At 39.5% G+C, this 22,626-nt stretch overlaps 1 protein-coding gene across 1 annotated transcript; it reads right to left on the bottom strand.

The window, feature by feature from the left end:
- Positions 1-16,232: 16,232 nt before the first annotated feature.
- Positions 16,233-17,998, bottom strand: LOC121942929 (cytosolic non-specific dipeptidase-like). Its single transcript, XM_042486239.1, has one exon. It carries the CDS (start codon positions 17,996-17,998, stop codon positions 16,442-16,444), a length of 1,557 nt encoding a protein of 518 aa, XP_042342173.1. The 3' UTR covers positions 16,233-16,441.
- Between the last annotated feature and the right edge of the window lie 4,628 nt (positions 17,999-22,626).

Here is a 22,626-nt window from a genome sequence, read left to right as displayed (position 1 = left end):
AATATTTTGTACACTGCTAATTATGGAGACTGTAACGTACTATTGGACAACAGAGTCAATAGATTAGTTAAACATTTCAGAGAAACAAGACTGACAAATTGTAAGATATGGAGGGCATATTAAAGTAGAAAAATTGCGGCCACAATGACTGAAGAGAGGAGGAAATGAAGGGGAGACAAAAGAATCAAAGATTAAAAAGACAGCAACATGAGTGACAGAGGGTTCAGAGAAGGATAAAGACATACAATGGAAGAGGGCTCTGTGCTTCACAGACACCCTAAACAGATGAACAATGTATGTAAATAACAGGAAAAAACTGATTAAACAGTAGTGCCATACACTCAGTTTTTTTGCAGGAGCTAAACTGATCATTTTGCTCTTTATATGGTTAACATATTGAGACTGTGACATGATTGGCAGTTAGCATCAATAATCTTTGCCATTTAAAGTAAGCATCCTGAAAATTAGATGTAAAGCATGTTTCAGTCCATACTACAGAGTGTATTTCCCACATGTTGTCAGACTTTACGCTGCGCACTCTGCCTGCTCAGGACCGAGAGCTTTTAACCACAGTTGGACTGTCTGGGCTTAACTCTTTACTGTTTAGTCATTCCTGTTAGATGATGCTCACATTTTAACTAAAAAGGTCAAACATTTGCTCATTACAATTTGATCACTGTTTGTATTCATGTGCTGGCTTTACCATGATTCAGTACATGTGTGGTGTTTAGTTGTTAACTATTTCCCATTCTCTCTGTTTTTTTGGGGATGCTGTTTCCTGATCGTCTCTGTCCTGAACCTTCATCTGTGGATCTTGCAATGCAGGTAAAATGAAACTTGTTCTTATGTAAATGAGAGATGAAGCTGCATGTATGTTTGAGGGTCTGCTCTGTGCGTGCGTGCGTGTGTGCGTTGTGTGAGACTGATTGGGGCCCCTACTTCCTAAAGGCAGGGTTGGCCCCACTGTTCGTCATGTTTTTTCTTGGAGCTGTTTAGAGGGATCAACAATTAATTACAAAAAGGTTGCTTCCAGTTGCTGAATCTTCCCACTTTGTTAAGCTTCCTCCGACATTGGACTGTGTTGATTTTGACCAGTTGCTGCTTGTTTGTGTTGTTTCACCACATGAAGTGACAGCCATAATTATGGTTAGTTAGTTGTGGTCTGTGAATTGTATTTGTTAGGTTTATCTGCCTTTGTGGCAGAACTGCTTACAGCCGAAAGTCAAAGATCATGATAACGGCTGTGCACCAGACCTCCTTTTCACAATGCTGAAAAGGTGTGTGTTTTCTCCTGTGTGTGGTCTAAAGTCAAATGAGATGCAGGAAGCAGCGCCAGAGCAGGTGACACTATTCATGAGCGAAGGTCAGTTTGGACATGCTGTGACTTTTTATGTGTTGGTTAAGAAGCCGTTTTAAGTCTTTACCACAGTGAAGCTCATGTTTAACAAACTGGTGTGTGATTGCAGAGCAGTCTGTAGTGGAATAGTTATGTCACGGGAGAGACAATGCGCATGTATCCCATGCCCATGTCGGTTGGGAATGCAGCCTCAGTCCGCCTCACTCTGTGACACTGCTGTGTGATGATACATTTCAAACCTTGTAATTTCTGTTTGCTTGAATGTCAAAAGGATTCTGGCTTCATTGTGTGTTGAAATGACATGCAACTCTAAAGTTTAAAACAAATGTTGCCGTTTAGATTTACTGGAAGTGGTCAAAAAGTTGCATTTTGATATTTCTATACATGGAGACATCTGAGGTTATGAAAGGCGAGCAGGCAGCTAGTAAGTAGTCTTGCAACATTTTCTCACACAACATCTGGATTGTGTCACCCCTCTCATATTTTTATCAGAGCCTGAGCCCTCAGAGTTTAATCCTACAATCCACCAACCCTGTGCTCAAAGTTATGCTACATGTAGACTATGGATTCCGTGGTTGCATGTTTCAGTGGTTGCAGTCCTCCTCAATCTACTACCTGAACTTTAATAACACTACTGTAAACTAGTAAGAAGGATGTGCGGTCAGGAAAAAACAGTGGCCATACATTATCCATAACTTGATGGTCCAGTCTTTTATGCACACATGATTTTATGCTGTTCCTTCAAGGGGATGCTGTGGAGAGGACAATCCCTCATGTTGTAGTAAAAAGATCCGTCATGGTTTGAGGTTTGAGATGATCCAGTGTTTGACAGTGTCAGATAAAGTGTATGTAAGGCTTCAGAAACACAGTCAGACAAGGCTGACATGGTCAGTGGTCTTATTCCGGAGGGAGGACTTCACCTGACAGGAAATGTGGATGTGAACGAGCTAACAAGTCTGTAGAGACACAACAGTAGAATCCTCAGGAGAACAGCTGAGGTCAGTTCAGGAAATTCAGCGGGATTCAGACTGAGCCAGTGTGTAGGTAGAGGGAAACATTAAACTCCGACTTTGGGTTTTTGTAGAGATGTCAAAGAAACATCTGGATAACAGAAGGAGGGATCATCGGTTTGTCAGTTTGCTCACAAACTGGAAGGTTACAGATATGCAGGTCAGCTTCTGCACCACATTTCAGGCTTCAGTGACTCCAACTTGACAAATCCTCATTCACAGCATACAGGACACAACAGTGGCCCTGTGCAGCTCACTGACAGATACACTCAATAACTAACAAAAGGAGTGTGTCAGATGTCAGGTTTTTCCAGAAGAAGTTGGCAGTTTGGATTGAATCTAGTGTCAGAAGTTGTTTTGAGACTCAGCTTCCTGTGTGTTTTCTCCTTCAGAGAGCAGGAACCTTTTGTGTTGGGTAACCAAGGGAAGTTTCACCCTGTGGCGTTAGTAACAGCCTTATCAAAAGTTTGCATCCATGTTGCAGGCAAACACAAGGGACAAAGTACAAGGTCGATTTATCAGTCTTTTTTGTTAACAAAATTTAAAAAATGAAATTAAAATTTGTCCTTGATCCGGCCACATTTTTGGGGTTGAAGTATGGAAAATCACTAGCTACTTTGAAAATTCCATCCGGTTGCTAGGGCATTTTTCTGTTGATAGCATCATGCGATTCCTGCAGTGCATTTTTTGAATTTGCATTGGAGTTCTTTTGTCCTGTTGGCACTGAACAAGGTCTACCCATCCAGTGCAATAGCTTTATCTGGGATGCCAGGTGCCAACCATGTGTTTGCGAAGACATGCACAGAGCAGTCTCTGATTTTACGTTGCTGAGTGAGCCTCGATCACATCTCCAATTCACCTCTCTTCGTCCAGTGCTTTCGATTTTGGTTCTCCTGGTCTGACTGGCTGCTCGCCATGTGCTGTTGGTGGGGATCCTCTTGCAGTTTGCTGCAATAAGTCCAAACCCCACACAACTTGAAGTCGAAAAAAATAGAAATATATAGCAAAAAAGTAGCAAGGATTTGAGGAGCTTTACTGGCTGCTGCATCTACATGTGCTGCCGTAGTCTTCGAAAACAAAGTCATACACACGCCCACTTACGTTATTGTGAGGTGGATTGGACTCCGGATATTCATATTTTATTTTGCAAGTAAAATTATCCAGCTTGATCACAGACAAAACAAACCATAAGGGAAATACTTCACATTAGAATGTCAATCAAGCAAGATTAGTTTTTGTGTGAACTACTTTTTTATATATGAAAATAACTTTGCAACTCAAGTAAACTTAATTTTGTTATGTAGACCATGAAATGCTAGTATTTTGCAATGCTTTCTGCAAGCATAGTTACTTGAGAAGAGAATTGTTTCAAATATCTCGATGTTGATTGTATAATTGACCACGTCTCCAGTTTCTATTAAGATTCTTAGTCTGCTCAGGAGTATGACAAACACAGCCAGGGTTCAATGAAACACATCTTTAGACATCAGTAATTGGAAAATTTCTGTAAATTATTTTAGCCTCAGAATGGTGGTCTAAATAGAAAATTAATCATAAAATTGTATTAAATGTCGATAAGTATGTTGTACATGGTGTTTAATGCCGTCATGGTGTTTAATATCAGCCATAACTTTTAACAAGCCACATGAGCGAGATTGACTCAGAAAGGGAGAAGCGGTGAGCGAGGAGAAGGAGAAATTTAGTCCTCGAGCCTCTGTGTCAAAACTGTTGATGTCAGTGAGCTGCATGAAGAATGGTGGTGTGACAGTTTAATAAAGTTAAAAGGTGTCTGCTGTGCAGTGTCAGATCTACACTTTAGGCTGTCAGGGTCGGACATCTATCAGAGATGCGAGAGACAGAAAGGAGAAGAGGGATGAGGAGGAGGGTGGACAGTAAGAGAGTCACAAAAAGAGAAGGAAGACGTCCTACCCTTGAGAAATGATGAATGAGTCAGATTTCTCCTAAAGTGGTGGAGAAATATTAACCCACACACCAGAGTGCTCACAAAGAGCTATATCTCCCATCACAGTAGTATTCATTACTTAATTCCAACTGAATTTCTCCATCAGCTTCATATGAAGTAACCTCACAAATCTGTCTCCATCCAATAGCTTCTAAACTGTGGAGGCAATTCTCTGTTGCACCATTCACCTATATATATATTTTTTTTTTTATATCGCGATTCTGTCTGAATTTAAGCAGTGAGGGTAATGGCAGAAAGGTGTCTTCCCTTGTCTGTTTTTTCTGTATAATGTCGTTCAGTGGGTTTGACAGTATAAGTAATGCTAAGGAAGCATCAAAAAATGTATCTTGTGCACACTGTAAGCAGCTTAGAATTACTTGCCTTTACCTGGGGTTTCTCTGTGTTATAACACATTTAAATAGCACATTTAATCTACTTACCATGTGGCCACTTAGCATCTGCAAGGTGTTGAAGCTTGTTGCACATGTCTTTGTTGAAAAATAGCCAAACACGTGATCGTTTTGAGCGTCTGTACTAATGGCTGAATACGTATTAAATGATGAACACAACTCATTCTGTGGACTCCTGTTCTGTTTAATTCCGAAACCAATATTGTGACATGATGGTGGAACAGAACCTCTCAACCATCAGGCTGACTTTAGCTTTAGAATGAGTAAAATCATGTGTCACATCAGAAAAGCACAGGTGTAATTATAACATTAACGACTGCTGCAGCCCAGGAGCTGTGCCTGCTGGCTCACTGGGACATTGTTTGTGTTATTAGTTCCACCCGTGATTCTCTGCTGTGACAAGTCAAATTATGTGTTAAAGAGCTCCTACTGTCTCTATTGAAATCTGTTCTATTATTATCACTAAATACATTTTTTCCCATCTGGATGGAAGTGAACATGTTGTGATCACGTGACATCAAGTCCTGACATGCCCACCTGGAGGGCAAAACAATGCTCTTTGCTGCCTCCCGCCCGTAAGTTTTTGCCAGGTTTATGGTTAGTTGTGCAAAAATGCAAGACAGTTGCTGTTCAATAGGGTGCACAAACTGACGAAGAAGGAAGACAGGTTTGTGCTTTCACAGAATCCTGTGCAAGAAATAAATCCCAGGGAGGAGGAGATTATGGTTTTGTGCTAGAGGAAACGCTCTTGATCCTTGAGTAAGGAGAAGAATGGCAACCATCAAAGTGTACTTCTTTGCAGTGAATATAAGCTCAAGTCAACACCAAGTATTGTAATTGTTTTAGTCATTATAAATTTACATGATCATTGCAAAGTGGTTCATTTTCTTCGATCGATGTAACAACATCAGTATCCTTGAAGAGTTAACATTGCCCTTGCTAATGTTATCTACTTAGCACCTTTCCTGTGACAATGAAGAGTTTCTTGTCTTTGACCTCCCAAACAGCAGTGTTATTGACCCATCTAGATCGAAAATAGAAATAACTGTCTGTACTTTTGTATGTTTTCATACTGGGAACAGTGTGGAGAGAATGATTCTCCACAAGATAGATGTAAACACCGGCAAAGTGCAGCTCTTGAAGGAACTTAGCTGTTTTTAGTGATGAAATACTGCGGCAGGTGCTGTAAAAGGATTGTAATCTGAATGTACACACCTTTTTTTTGTACAGACATTCACTCATTTATATGTTCTCAGAGTAGAACACTTGTTTGTCCACCCTCTGTCTCTCCTTTCCCACACTATTGGAGCTGGTTCCTCGTGCTTTCTAGCTGCAGAGACACACAGCTTTTATCTGACACAATAATAACTGACTCGTGTACATATGAGCGTACACACTACAGTGCGGATGCTTGATAACATGTGGCTGTATCCTGAAAATGGATAACATGAATATTATAGACAATTTGTTTTCATAGTCCCTGGTTGATGTACACCTGCTTGAACAGGAAGTCTTTTGATTCAAGTCAAGTGAGTACGAGAAATATTTTTCTGAACACAAGATCACCACACAATATTTCCTGCATGGATTCTCTGACAATGGCAGAGGTACTAAGTTACAATTTCCTGGTTGCCTCTGACTGTAACCACAATGCAATTTGTAATACAGTGGAGCACAAGAGATCATCAGCAGCAGAGGAAAATGTTTTTGTACTCGAGAACCCCGCAAGCTCTCTCACACAATAAACAGTGCTTAACAGCAGGGGCCCGCTTTAATTATGTATGGGTTGCAAATCATTTGGTAGTCATTAATAAATGTTTGATTATGTAAACTTTTTTTCAGAATACTTAACTGGGGGGTGCTAAATATTACCAAGGCACATGCTTTGACTTCCTAACAGTTCTGACACAAATATGAATAATAAATAGCATGTTATCATGAGCCGTAGATGATCATCAAACAGCAGCTTGACATTATTTCTGGGGGATATTAGAATTTTTAAGTGTAGTGATGTTGTTTAATAGAGTGACAGTACTGCTGGGATTGTCATGTGATTGTTGGAGGCAGTGTTGATTGCAGGGTCTGGCTGTTGCACATCTCAAAGATTGAATCAGTGTTTTTTGTATGTGTGCTTGAAATGTCAAAATATCCTGTGTGAAACAAGCAGCCAGAGCTCAGTGAACTCAAGGTTCATGCTTATAGATGTGAGCCTGATGAGTGGGACATAAACATCAGTCAGTTTATTGTTTAATGGAATCTTTCTTTTGGAAGGAGATTAAGCATCTTAAATCATTAAGAAGAAATACTGATAGTTTTCAAGTAATTACAGCAACGCTTCAGCCAGGCATTAAAATGCTCCACGCTGTAGCTGGCAGTCTTATTTAGTGCAGACTGAATCTTGTCTCCTTTCATTTGCATCCTGTGTCCTCACTGATCTCTTTTCACTCTGACCATGACTGTACTAATAGAGCTGATTCGGCCCATCTCAGGGAGCTTAGAGTCAAATCAATTAGCTTCTTTAGTCTCCCACAGGAACACAGTACCTAGAACAGTGTACAGCCTGACCAAGCATCGGATTCACTTTAACAGTGTTGTGATGCTGGCAGGCAGCCTGGATGGTGTGAAGTGCCAGATGGGGAGGAGGAGAGAGATGGAGAGAGGGGCAGAGTGTGGGAGAGAGTGTGAGGGAAAAAAAGGACGGAAAGAGAAAACTGTTATAGAGAATAAGTTTAAGTACAGTACATGTGGGGAATACTGATTTTCATTGTGTTTCTGTCTTTTGTATTTGTAATTAGATATCAGCAGTATCTGATGTTCGCCAGGATTCTTCTATTGTTTTAAGTTCTATAAATGAATGTGTTTTACTGTCTTGTGCCAGACACACTGTGTTTCAGTTCAGTGTCCTGAATATGAATAAGGGATTCAAAACAATGACCCAATCTATCATTTAAAATATTTGTGACACCACTATTCTTCTGTCACACAGCAAATGGTGTGACATTGTCTCACCACAGTCTCACTTCACTCTTACTTAACATAGTAACTCTCTTTATTTGTTCTCCTTTCCTCACCCACATATTCTTTTCTCTAAATATTTATTCAGCTCATGCAGAGTTTGCTGCCTGTCCTGAATTTCAAGTGGTACTGAGGCATTTCTGCTCTGAGCAGAGATTTAACTTTTTAACTTGGTAATATTCTGAATTGTTTCACATGGTAGAAATTGCTGCCGGCTGTGTGCAAAATAGCAACATTTCTCATCTGACCTTCTCTGCCATCCTGGTCCTGGTTACTCCCAAAAGATTTAAAACCCAGAGACTTGCGTCAAATCAACACAGTCATATTGGTGGCATTAGGCTGCAGTCATGTATACATTTACTCAAGTGTGCTGTCTGCTGATGTTTCTCATTACTGGGATATCTTTCCAAGATGATGAGAGGATGAAAGCTGTAAATTTTGTCTCTCAGAGCCTCATTACATCTGAGATTCAGCAGCTGCTTCTGCTTCCTTTTTCTAGCTGTGTTTCAAATCTCCATCTTGCACAGCTCATCCACACACACTGTGTGTCTGCATGTTTGTAACACTGGCTCACTCTGCAGCCAATGTGAGCTCTGTGGGAGAAAGGATCTCCATCAGTTTTATAGGAATATTCCAGCTGGATGGAGGCCTCTGACTCAGCATTACTTTTCTGGTTGCTGAATATTTCATAGGCTGGACCCTTGTAGGTTGGATTGTTTGTAAAAACACACAAACACTCAAACCAACCACATACAGAGAAAGCAAAGCAGCCCCTGTGTGTGTCAGAGACCAGACTCAGCATGTGTTGTAACCACTAAGGTCCTCTGAGGTGAGGATAAGTGATATTAAATGGCAGGTTTTAGTTTTAACATCCCAAGGTGTTTAAAGTGTCCTTGTCTTCCTTTCTCTGGCTGCAGCTCTAAACAGTGAAAGTGCTGTATATGTTGTGCTTCAGCGAGTTTGACATCTTTTAGCTGTCAGAGATTCAACCTCAGCTTCTGAGGGCCTCAGACAATATAAACGTATTTGTGAAGTACGCCTATTTTCCTAGATGCAAGTTACATCAAGATGCGATGCATCATAATAAAACAGGGCAAAACAAAATAAAACTGGTTATTAGTGTCCTGATATGATTTTCTGTTTTTTGATACCAGAGCCTTGTCTGATCATTAAATATTATCCTCCGTTCTTCAAGATCATTTGGGTGCATCCTCCTGTTTTCTGTCTCTGTCAGTAGACACTCTGAGCTTTACCGAAGACATTGACATCCCTTTTCTTCTCAGTGTGCCTTTGCCTAGCAATAAAAACAAACTCAAGTTTTTTTGTGTTACTTGCTGGAAGAATTATTGTCAAAGAGCTGCCTTAATGCCCTTGACTCCATTGGTATCTGTCCATCAAGAAACCAAAGGTATCATGTAATCAGTTAAATAATTAAATTAATTAAGGAATTGCACAATGTGATATTTATTAGCTGCTTTGTGCATTACCTTCACAGTGTGACAGAGATATATTGAGAAAGATAAAGGGACCTGCCTTTAATGAATCAATCATTTCTAAAGCACAAATAGGATGATTTAACTTTTGTGTTTCTCGAAGCTCAAAAGTAGTCTGGGGCACAGATAAAGATATAATATTGCTGGATTGTTCTGTTCATTCTGCTTCAGCTTGTCTTGTCAAAAAAAAAACATTATCACAGGCAGGTTTTGCTGCTGTCCATACGTATCAGTGTTTTGTGTTAAGATGGCAGCTTTCTGGCTGCTGAATGTGCTGATTAATCAGCTCTTTATGATTTACCATCATTCTAAATCTTTTGTTGGCAGTTTTAACCTCCCATTCAGCCTTAATGTAGAGGATGATAATTGTAGTAAGGTCATTAATTAATCTAGCCAGTGAGGTGTATTTTATTTGACCTCTGAAAATTGCTCAGTCCGTTGGGACATTTTGTTTGGGAGGAAAAACAAACAAACTATATATCATATAATGAACATCATCTAATTTAGTAAGAGCTGAATGGATCCTGTTATACAATTAGAGATTTAAAACTTCCATCCATCAATACTTCATGGATTTTAATTGATCATAGAGGGATTTAGTGTGTAGGAGGACAAGAGCACACAAGTAGAGATGTGTTATGTAATCACATCAGGGAAGTGATCTGAATTTGAAACTAAACACTTTTATTAAGATCCCCGAACATCCACTCTTTGATCTGACAGTGTTAAATTAGATTTGTCAAATCATCCTGGAGAAGGCTTAATGATTTTTGGGACTGCAGTGGCACCAAGTATCAAACTTTGCAGACAATATATACACGGTATAAATGTATGGCAGACTACATGAACTAAGGGATTTAAAGATGAAGAAGGACGATGCAACAGAGAAAGGGAAGTAGAAAGAAAAACAAGCTGGGGAAATCTTGATTCCGCTTAGATCAGATTGGAGGATGAGCTGAGGAAAGCTTGATTCCTCTGGGATCTGATGCCACTATGCAGAAACATTTTATCCTGAGATTTTATCTGACTTTGCTTTAGGGTGACACTAGAAGAATTTAAGTCCTATTTGACACAAATGTGTGTAATTTCGTTTTGAGGAGTACAAGATATGTTCTTATTCATCCTACTGTTAATTTGTGATTGATATAACTTTACACATGGCTCTTTCCATCAAACCGTGTTTTCCTTGTGGGTAATGATACGAGCAGATTGAGCTGAGAATAAGCTCTCTAAGTTGTGTAAAGCTGGAGCATTCCCCTAATCTACCATGCACTCAGCTGTTCCATGGTTACAGTTTAGATTACATTTTGGGGAATGCAGTGTTTAAGCACCAGGTGCTCCAGTGATGTGCAGCGAAGTTGGAAAGAGAAGAGTAGAATCTTCTGCTCTCCTCTTTCCAATAGTAATAAAAAATAATAACCTCTTTTTTATTACCACACCAGAAAACACTCTCACGGTCAGACTGACTTCTGGTTTGGTAATAAAAAAGAGGTTATTATTTTAAGAGTGCTCTGGTAGAGACAAACGTCTGCTCTGCAGTGATCTTTGGTTGTGATGATACTGAAGAAGTTTGACAAAATTTAACACATTTAACTTGTGTTTTCATCAATAAACAGGAGGGTTTGTCGTGTTCACACACTTCAAGCCACTGTGATGTCTCTTGCAAAATGTAATTTCAGATTCACATCAGGCTGTCTTTGGCCTTTGTCGTCTTTGTTTTCATCACTTTGTTCTTGATGTTTTTTTTTTTTTGTGTTATCAAATTTGATTTTTTTTATTTTTTATTAGTGTTTAATTTTGAGTTAGATGTTATGCTAAAAACAAAACCACAGTCTTCACATTATAACACCATAATTGCCAAAGTAATAGAATGTCATGTGAAAAGCTACCATAGCTTTTGATTTATTTCACAGTTTCAGTTATACATTCATGTCCAAGAAAGACTTGATCTAATTTACATTTGCATCTGCTTTAGAGTGGATTCTTTTTCACATTTTATGCTGCATTTTGAGCAGTGTTTTAACTTGAGTGTGTAGGAAGCTACCAAGCTGCTTGTGAGTTTAAATTCCACCATCATCTTTTTATTGTTCTCTCAATGTAATGATTACTGACTTATACTATTCTTTTAATTTATTTTTGACTTTCTTATACAAATCATATTACTGTGAATGGATTATTCCATCTAATCTTCATGAAAATCATAGCTATCACAGTCAGTTTGTTAATTGGACATTTTTTCTACTCACACTAACATGACACTAAACTGTAAATCAATGCTGTCTCAGATCAGTCCATTGAGCCTCCATGGCTCAGTGAGCATGTGGCTTTTAGTGAACGATTGTTGGACTGATCTAATCTGATGACAGCCAGGACATGTTGAAAAGTCTGGACTGAAAATGTTCATTAATGTTCATTAATCTACCAACATTCAGAGATGATGTGACAAATATTTAAACGCAGTTAAAACACAATGATGACTTTACAATGGAAATATTACAATGCTGTCAAATGTATTGAGACTAACACATATTTGATGTTGCAGAGATGAGGCTTAATTTGATTCAGGTGCATTACATCATAAGCTGCTATGGGATGGTGGAAACTCCTCATCCTCCTCTCTTTATCCTACTCTCCTCTCCTCTGGCTCTTTTTATTCACACTGTTTTGAAATGCAGGCCAACCAAATCAATCTGTTTCATAGAGCACGTTTCATGACTCAAAATGCTATGCAAGACATTTCAAAAATACACTCAGAGAGCAAAGAAGATTAAGCGGAATATGAAATGTCTTTACACATAAATCACCTTGAGTCGGTGCTGGAGGAAGATGTGTCAGCTGGCTCAGAGCTTGAGCTGCTCGTCCCAATGATCCACTCCACTGGGTTGTACAAAGCTGCACTCATCTCCAGATTATACACACCAACATGAGCATGAAGTTGTTTTTTTTCATGACAAATAAATGCAACTATATATTTTGTAATCAAGGCAAAACACTCAGTAATATCACTGCATGTGAGGATCAATATTCTGACAGTTAGTAAGAATGCAAAGTTGTGTCTTACAAAACTCTGTTGTTTGTCATAATCAGTTGTATCTTTGGAGGGAATTGTCCTCATATCATTTTGTCAGACTGCTTGCTTTCCTTGACTTAATTTGATTGCCCTGCACAACCAGCAGCCCCTGAAACGCTCCATTATTTGCAAAAAAAAAAAAAAAAAGCACTAGTTGATACCATGTCTCATGTGAAATTAAGATGTTTCAATCTCAGCACTAATACATCTTAGACACATTACATTAATGTCTTGACTTTTATGAACAGGCAGCATCAGATCAGGTAGATGTAGTGTGATTCCCTCTGCAGGGGGGGAGGCTGATAAAAAACAATCAAACACTCTGCCAGCTGTTCTGTAGCTGTAAACCTGCAAAGAGAGAAGAATGAGTCTGACTGGAGCAGCTCTGTCTCACAGAGACAGCAGCAGGAGCACCACTGAAGGCCAACGTCTCCTGATGAGAAACATCTCAAGGAGAGAGTTTACTCATGTGGGATAGTGCTATACTGCCTGTTATTAAATCATTGATCATGATAATAGAGTGTTAACGTATGGACAAATAATTGCGAAGATTCCCAAATTAGAATACACTGACCATCTTTGAGCCAATTTTCCAAAATTCTGTTCCAAACATTAGAATGTGATTTTTGCTCTGCGGGGGTTTTTGTTTGTTTGGAGGGATTCAATGAGAATCTCATGTCGAAATCTTGTTCCAGGAAGTAGGAAATAAAAAAAACTAGCTGTTTTAAGTGTAAATTTGTTCTGGTAATAAAGGATTCAGTGTCTCTGCTGCTCTTAAATACTAAACAGAGCATTTTTGGCCAAAATCCTCTTTTAGAGGTGTACTTATCCCCCGGTGAAGATCAGTGTTGACACATATATTACAATGCTTCAGACGAGGCAGAGAACCAGGACAGAAAAACACAGTATTGTGGCATATGCGATGCACGCACTGTCTGTGTTTGCACTGTGGATTAGAGAATAATGTTTTTGGTTAAGTTGGACTTGTATGATTAAATGGACAATGAGACAGAGTGAAGTAAAGAGCTTATATTTCCTATTGCATCCCAGTTTTCTAGTAAGCATTATAAGCATAACTTTTGAATTGAAAGAATAACATTATGGGAGCTCTGTGTGTTTCACAGAAACATAGATAATAGTATGCATAGGGATAGTGGCAACAAATCTCTCACTGAAAACATGTTGATATGTTGCTGTTGAAGAGCACAGGTGGAATTAACAAAAGTTAATACCTTAGTGAAAGGTTTAAGTAATCTCCATGATAACCCACTGTGGAGACCCCCTGTAGGTTTTTTTCACCGCTAGTCTATTTCCAATGCATTTATTGAAGTGTAATCTGCATAGGCAGCTGTTTAAATCAATTCTGCTGTAAATTTGTTTAAAGCCACAATAAGGCATTAACCCTCTGTGAACATCAGCTGATCAGAGCTGCCAGTTCCCTAACTGAGTGATTGAGGGTGATTGAGATGGATTGTGGGAGAGAGGTGTTTTCCAAAGGAGGGATAAAAGATAGGAGGAGATGAAAAACTTAGAGGTAGACAGTGACAGAAATTAAACACTGTGTTGTTTATGATCCAGTTACATTCCCTAGTAGTCTCTGGGCTTCAATATGAAATTGTTTCAGCAACAAGCAGTGAAGGATAAAGGATTCTGATTTTCAGTCTGTCACTTTACAGGAAACTGAAGATTCATCAACTTAAGTTATTACAGCTGTATTCACATTCTGCAGAGAACTGTGAGTTTGAAATGCCATATCTCCTCTCTGTCAAGTCAGATACTGAAGCAGATTTTCACCCAGGCTTCTCAACATTACGTCTTTCAATAGACACATGAAGGACTTGTGACAACGTGTTTGTGTGTGGACTGTCTTTTCTCTTTAGTATCCAACACAACAGCAGGTGTTGACACTCACATGTGGTACAGGTTGTATGACATTGTGTTGTCGGTGTCAGGAGAGACTCCAGGAGTGGATGTGACACGCAAAGAGGTTAAGTTAGTCACAGCAGGCAGTAGGCCAGTAGAAAGCAACACAATCCACTGCCAAGTTCACACACACACACACACACACACACACACACACACACACACAACACACACACACACACACACACACACACACACACACACACAAACACTGCTGTTTGCTACTGGTTAGTAAACTGGCTGGTAGACAGACTCTTACCAATGAAACTGGCACTGTGGATCAGATGGGAGAGACTCAATTCTGGACCAACAGGAATCCATTTTTAAGTAATCAATACTAACCACCGAACCTCCTCTACTGCTGATTGACATGGGAAATTAAACTCAGTGAGAGTGGGCTGTGTTGGAGATTTGATTTGGCATGAGCTTAACTCAGTGGACCATGTAATGAGAAAAGGTACAAAAAATGAAACATGTTGTAAAGACGATATAATTTTTTCTGTGTTACTTTATCCAGCATTGCTGTGTGACTCATGAATACAACAGACACTATTGGTGTTTCTTGAGCTGTATACACAATGTGAAGTACCTCTTTTGTGCAAGTCATTGGTAAAATCAAGGACTTTTATTCTCATTTTTTTCTATTCTAATTGTGACTCAGATTCACTCAACCTTTTGTCCTAGAAACATATACCAACTGTACAATTATGTTCTCTCTCTCTTATCATGTTGACAGAAATATCTTTTAGAATAAATGCTGTCGTGAATTGTTGTTTTAGAGTTGGGTGTCAGGCTTTATATTGAAGTAAAACACAGCTCTTCTCACCTTAATGTCATTGAGACTCTTGAATATTTGCCTCAGATATTGAAAGATGGTTGATTGGTAAAGAGAAGAGAGTATCAACAAAAAAATGTTTATTACGGAGTTTAGCTGGAATTGATATTTGATTTTTTAGTTTTTCTTTAATTTTAGTTTTCTACCTAGAACCTAGTTTCCTCACACACAGGCAGCTGTATACAGTTAGGGTTAGATACACTTACTTACATTGAAACTAAGAACTCTGAGAGACAAATGTAAATTGGATGATGGAGGAAAAAAGCTTGATGTGACCCATTTATTCCCAGAGAGAGAAACTATTGTTTTTATTATTGTGAATCAAACAAGCAGAGAGGAGAGACGCTGTGAAAGACTGGACATAATCTTTCTCCTGATTTGCACTGATATATTTTGATTTAGGGAGGAGACTCTCCTCTGCTCCGCTCCTCTGTTTTAGTTGTTATCTTCCATTTTGGTTTTACCTTAGGAAATTGCCTGCTTTTTAAGTGTGATGTGAGATTCTGTAAGCATGTTCTTCAATATAAATTACCTCGATGTCTCTCCCTTATTTTCTATCTTATGATATAAGCTGTTACTGCGTATTGCATCAGAATCTGTGCCAGTAAATTTGTTCTATACTTGAGGTCAGAATGCAAAGATTATGCAAATTTGACAAGTGAGCCTTTATTCCAAAATGAATAGGCATTGTATGATCGCAGTCAATCTGCTCTTTTCTTTCCTTTCCTCATTTTAGGAATTCGGTTTAAAGTACTGCAGTCTAGTTCAGGTCTGCCTTCAGCTCCACACACAGTAGAGCAAGGTTATGTATGGCTTTAATACTTTTTGATGAGAGTGTCTCTATCAGTCTAATGGTTCTGTCTGGGTCTGATGTCTCTTTGTGTCTGGCTGTGTCCTTTGCCTCACAGAGGAAAATCATATTTGGAGTCTGAACTGTGAAATGAATATGGTGTCTGTCATTTTCTCTGTACACACGGCTGAGATATCATCTGTAATGAACACTACCAACCTGAGTTCAGGCCACTGCAGTCATTTTTTAAACATTATTGAAAATATATTTATTTCATTTTTATTTCTTTTTTGTTTGTTTGTTTGTTTGCATTGTACAGCTTTTACTACATGGTACACACAAACACACTCACAATACTGTCTGAGATTATATGAAGCATTAAAATAAATATGCCATGTGCAAAGTGAGTGATGAGAAAAGTCAGGTGAATTCAGACATTTTGACCAATCAGAAGTAATAGCAAATGACATTACATTTGCTATTACTTCTGATTGGTGCGTCTCAAAGATAGATAGTGTCAGGTAGAGGGCACTGTGGCTGGAATGAGTTATGAGGTCATTTAGTAATGGATTGAATCACACTTTGGTCTGCTTAATCTGAGATACTTCATGCAGGTAGGACACAAATAACTTGGTTCCCTCAATATAATTGTACCGGCTGATTTTTTCATTTTGGGAGTGCAGCCCGTCATCAAAGCCTCCGATGGGCATCATGATGATGCTTTTCCCCGTCACATCCTGGAAGGTCCGGGCAATAGGGATGGTCCCGCCCTCGCGGATCAGATCAGGATGCATGTCAAAAACTCTCTTGACAGCAGCCTTTCCAGCCTCATAGAGAGGATGCCGAGTGTCAGCCAGCCAAGGCTTGGCCCCGATCACCATGGTGACTTTCAGCTTATTGGGGCTCTTTCGCTTGGCAAACACTGAGTGAAGGTAGTCTGTTACCTGTTTCTTGACCATAGCAGGGTCCATGTTAGGAACTTGTCTGATAGAGAACTTAGCAATAACCTTAGCAGGGATGACAGTCTTTGTGCCAGGGTCAGAGAAGGCCCCCTCAATGCCATGGATGGAGACAGTAGGGTAGCGCCACATGTGGGCCAACAAGTCCACCTTATTGTTGTACATGAGCTGGTCGATACCGGTCTTGTTCTTGTAGTTGTCAATGTCAAATTGGATCTCCTGATATGTTTTCCATTCCTCATCAGAGAGGGGAGCCACAGCCTCCCTGATCCCAGGAATCAGGATCTTACCGCTGGGGCTGATCAGTGTGTCAAGAATGCCAATGAGGTCAGTCATTGGTTCGATCACAGTTCCTCCATAAACACCAGAATGTAAGTCCTGTTTGGGTCCTTCAACCTCAGCAAAGAAGTAGCAGTTTCCTCTGGTGCCGTAGGTGAGGGCAGGCCTTCTGCTGAGCCAGCCGCAGTCAGAGATAATGATGTAATCTACATCAGAGAAGAAGGTGTCTCTTTGGGCCACAATCATAGCGTCCAGGCCATTGGAGCCTGTCTCCTCCATACCCTCAATGAGAAACTTCACATTGACGGGCAGCTCCATATTGAGGGCCTGGTAAGCCCCCACAGCATGAATCCAGGCTAAAACTGGAGCCTTGTTGTCTGATGCTCCTCTTCCATACAGGTTACCATTGACGTCAGTAAGGTTGTAGGGGTCTGTTGCCCAACCGTCTTCTAGCTTTGCTGGCTGGACGTCCACATGACCGTAGACGCACACTGTGTGTTTGTTTGTGTCATTTCCAAACTGAGCTGTCACCACTTTAGGCAACGCTAGCGTCTGCCCATCAGGAAGTTCTTGTTCTCCGATGTCCACCAGCTCGACAGTCCCTCCCATCAGTCTCACCTTCTGAGCCACCATCTCCATCATGCGATGTAGGTCTGGTCTCTTCAAGACGTTGCTGGAATCACTTTCGATTGCAACCCAGTCCTGGAGAGCCTCCACATATTCTTCTTGATGCATGTCAATGTACTGCACAAGCTCTGAATACTGGAAGGCATGGACAGTAGAAAAGACCAGCAGAATGAAAGGCAGGACTGGAAGATTCATCTTGTCTCTGCTTAGAGGTGTGTAACAGTCTCCTAGAGCAGGCACACTGGCCCTGTGTTGTTGCCTCAACATTTATATTGCCCTCCCCTCATGACACTCCTGCTGGGCCTCAGGGTCACAAAGTCAAACATTTCCTGACACAGTGCCAAGACAGCTGACATGTTTTGCTGACAGGCACATTCATTGCATTCAATCTATTGATCTCGCTCCAAGAATGCACACTGGGTTTCGGCAGGAACAAAAGCAGTGGGGGGAAATGAACAAAGTCCTGGTGTTTGTGTTTTGGAATAGTTTCTCAAGCCCCTGTTACACAACAGTAGGGTAGCTTAAGTTGTTCCATATTAGGCAGGTGTCCCACTGTGCTGCACTCAGCATTGAGCTACTTAAAAGCATTTCTAGCTGACATGCAGTCACATTAGATTACTACATTAAGTAAGTAAGTAAGACAGTTTTATTCTAAGAAAAAAATAATCCTTGCCTGTTCAATTGGTGGCCCATGGACCACATTCTGCCCAGAAGCAACCTTTCTGTGGCCCAGCTAGGGATGGGTAACATTACAGAAAAAGGCCCTGGGAAAAATAATATGAAAGATCATAGTACTGATGAACTCTGTCATTATCTGTTGTTTTATGGGTACTTTTTGAAATACCAATATATTGTTTCATATATTATCATACTACTGCGCCCTGCATGTTGGGGCTGACCTCCACATAAACACACACAAAAATGCACACACAACACTGAATGAAGTCAGTTTACAGTTGTTGAAAGTTGTTTTTTTGTTTGTTTGTTGTTGTTGTTTTGTAATTCCAGTTGATAAGGTACAGAAAAGGAGTTTATTTTTTGTTATTTTTTGGTAAAACAACTGGAAGTTTTATTTGCAATCCAGCAGCTGGGGGCTTCCATTTTGAATCTCACGCTTGTCTCTTGGGATCTCATGGTCGAATGGGTGTCCTTCATCAACAAACACAGTGTGATTTTAAAAATAGATGATGACTTGGAGATCAGATAAGATCTCCCTCTCAGAGGTTTTTGTTCTGATGAAAATGTTGTTGTTTTTTTACCGCTGCCATTAAATTCAAAAGGAAATGTAAGTCTAATTGAAACATTAAATGTTTTTTTTTAGTGCAAGGTGATAATAGATAAATGTTGAGGCAGGTTTGTTTTCTTGTAAAGACTTCAGCAGTGATCCTCACTTATAACTTTTCCTACCAAGAATGGCCAAAGCGGCTGTCAGGGCTTCTTCCTGTCTGCTCTGTGATGTGATGTGACATTTTTAACTGGATTGGAAAGTTTTCAGGGTCTGATGAGATTATGTCTAATCCAAAAAGTAAGTGCTGCCAATTATCACCCTAAAAAAGTGTTAACAAAGATCCTATCTATCTATCTTTAGCACTATTCAAACCTCAGTGGGTTTTTATTTTCTGTTTTTAAAAAAAGAAACGTGCATCCAGACAGGTGTTTAATATCTTTAAATGATAATGGTACACAGGCCTGAATAAAATATACATTTCTTCTGTTGTTACATACAACCAAAGTATTTAATGTTTTTTTTTGTTTTTTTGTTTTTTTTATGTGGTTGTAAGTTTTTCCAGTTCTCTATGGAACACAGCCCAGACACCTTTAGCCTTATTTCCATCACAGTGTTGGCGTTTGCTATTCCCTCTTCTTCCATTTACTCTCTGTAAAACACATACTCAGGTCTCACATTTCATTCAACTGATATAAGCAGACTGTATTGCCGGTATTTTTCATGTTGCTGGAGGTATTACAAATGTTATACCATTCATAGCTCTTTGGAAAGATCAGTTTTGAGTGGTTGTGTTGCAAGATAAGTCAAATTATAAGGCATTTTTAAAGCTTGGGAAGATGATTAGTAAGATGATAATGTCCATTCTTAATGGTCCAGCAGCCACATCAGCAGGTGTAACATATTTTTTCTGATGACCCTCCTATCAACTCACTAACTGCAGAAAGAGAGGAAATTGTTTGCCTGCCATAGTTTAAGAGTATTGCATGATCTTTGACATGTGTATATTTATGATAAATATTAATGCTAAATGTATTTCCTGCCTCACAACACATTTGCAGAATCATCTCTAAATGATGTTAAAAAAAAGAAATTTTCACATCAAATTTAATGCTTACAGTCTTAAACCAGATTTTCTTTATAGTTTTTAACCTATCAAATACTCCACCTAATTGTTTAATGTGTTTAGTTTGTGTATTGAACTTTAAAACTGAATACTCTTTAAACATTCACCCAAATACACCCTGCTCTAATTCCAAACCTACTTTCTTGATCTGGCTGTACAAAGATCTACAAGTCATATTGTCCCAATACTAATGAAGGACCATTGCTGCCTGTGCCATACTAGCTTTTGGGAATCTAATTAATTCTGAAAATAGAGGCTGCAGATTTCACAGTTCATCTGTGAGACTTCGCAGTGTCCTGTTGCCTCCTTTAGAGAGACATCTTCAGGGTATTGTTGAGACTCGGTAAAAATATGAGGCACTTTCATGTCACCCTCAGCCCTTAATGGCTGACCAAAGTGATGATCTGTAACCTCTAGGTAAATTCAGAGATTCAGGGGTCTATGAGCAATGTAACGTGGTCAGGAAATAGGGGGCCATCGGCCCTTTAAGAAAATAAACCTGCTGGCCACAGACAGCAAAATTACTGGTATCAAGATATTTGGCCAATGTCTTGATACCAGAGCTGTCTTGCACTACTGGATGTGTAAGCTGTCTAAAACGCTCTGCTGCACTTGTTTAAGCGCTGGAACGTGTTCCTGATGCACAACATTACAAACAAGGGAACCACAGAGCAGCAAGAAATCAAGCAGCAGTTGACAGGAAAGTATTCAAACTAACTGCAAGCTTCAGTAAAGGAAATCAGCAGTGACACTTCAGAAAAAGTGACTCGATTAGTGCTTATCAACTATAATTTTTAAAGCCTCATTTAAAAGCATTTACCCGTCATATTTTTTGAAGAATTGGATAACCTTTTACAAGTGTATATTTAAAGATTAACAAAAATGATAAAAATATTTCCTATCCCACAACACATTTGCAAAATTGCGTCTTGAATGTTGTTAAAAATATATTCACATGAACTTGTTGTTTTCTTCTCATGTTCACGGTGTTGTCTGATCTAGTTCTGTGAATTGTCATCAGGTGTTTTGTCATGTAACAACAGAAAAAGTACAGGGGTTATTCATAACATTACTGATGGCTGCTTTAATTTAGGTGTCCCAGTTGCAGAGTATTATGCAGGCTTCATCTCTGTCTGGCATATCGGGACACTTAAATGGAGCAGCAGCTTCCTTGTTGATGTTACCAGTGACAACTGTGCTTCTTCTGCTATGACATGTCTCTCAGTGCTGCAGTATTTCTTACTCTTTTATTGCCTCAGTCATTTATTAGAATAGTGGCGTTTTGATTCATGCTGACAGGGAATTAGATCAAAACTCATACAAGAGAAAGTGACACAAACAACATTAAATCAAAAGCCTTTATCTTGGATTAATATTGTTGGAGAAGTTGACAGAATAGGGAGAGCAGCATATACAGCTGAGATGGAGATGATACTCAAAAGGATGATTGGCTGTGGAATTATCAGGCTATTAAATCTGATTACCATCTGAAGTATGGAGATACACTTCAGCTGTCTGATGAATGGCAGGTTTTACTCAGGCCTGTGTTCATTATTGTACCATCATGAGGTATTTGCGGTATGCACTTAATGGACCTTGCAAAGGTGTTATTACTATAAACTGTATCCTGTCAGCCCTTAATTCTCACCTACTGTAGGCTTGGATGGTGGTTTTGAACTTCAGGGAAAGGAGGGGCTGTGGTTAGCTTCACTTCATGTCGGTTAAACATAACATTAACCTCAGCTTTGGCAACTTTTCACATTTACTTTCTCTGTCATGTTTTCAAACCATCAATCTTCCTTGAGAGGACCTTCAGACCTCAGTCACTCACACACTTTGTCCCTCTCAATATTTGACTCCCTCACCCTGCACTTTTCTACCATTCACTCAAACAAAGTGCTCGTTTTGATAACAGATGAAATAAGAACAAGCTCTCTTTCTGCCCCTTTCTGTTATTCAAAAGACATTGAATGAGCTTTCTAGAGGAATTTTGACATAGTCTGGACCAACTGAAACTGAAACACATCTACACGCCAGTCCAATTAGCAGCTGGTTTGGTACCATGGCATCTGTGACTTCATCAACATCAGTCTCCCGCACAGCTGAACACACAACAACACTTTGTGCTCCACGGAGACAGCAGATGGATACAGTTTAAGGAGATGAGACACTTTGATGGTGCTTGTGTGATTCCTCACTGGCATTTGGCAGCTGAACCATATAGTTGGTTAATATGGTGGACAATTTAAACTATTCTTTCTTCAGACTCCCCCCGCACAGTTTGTACACATTTTTATTTATATGTCAAGTGTTGACTGATAATCCAATGAAAAAATATTACTATGTCAGTAGAACGTGCTGTTGAATTCAATGCTTACAGTCTTAAAACCTGATTTTATTTATAGATGTATTATTTATAGATCTTTCAAAGCATTGTCTCCAAAATTTGAAAACTGCATTCTCTTTAAACAGCCACCCAAATACTCTCTCCTCTAATCTCAAATCTACTTCCTCAATCTGACTTTAAAAAGAGCAGCAAGTCTT

Source organism: Plectropomus leopardus, chromosome 5, assembly GCF_008729295.1.
Source record: "Plectropomus leopardus isolate mb chromosome 5, YSFRI_Pleo_2.0, whole genome shotgun sequence".
NCBI lineage: Eukaryota > Metazoa > Chordata > Actinopteri > Perciformes > Serranidae > Plectropomus > Plectropomus leopardus.
The sequence above is the reverse complement of the archived record's forward strand: the minus strand, read 5'-3'. Positions and strand labels throughout refer to the sequence as shown.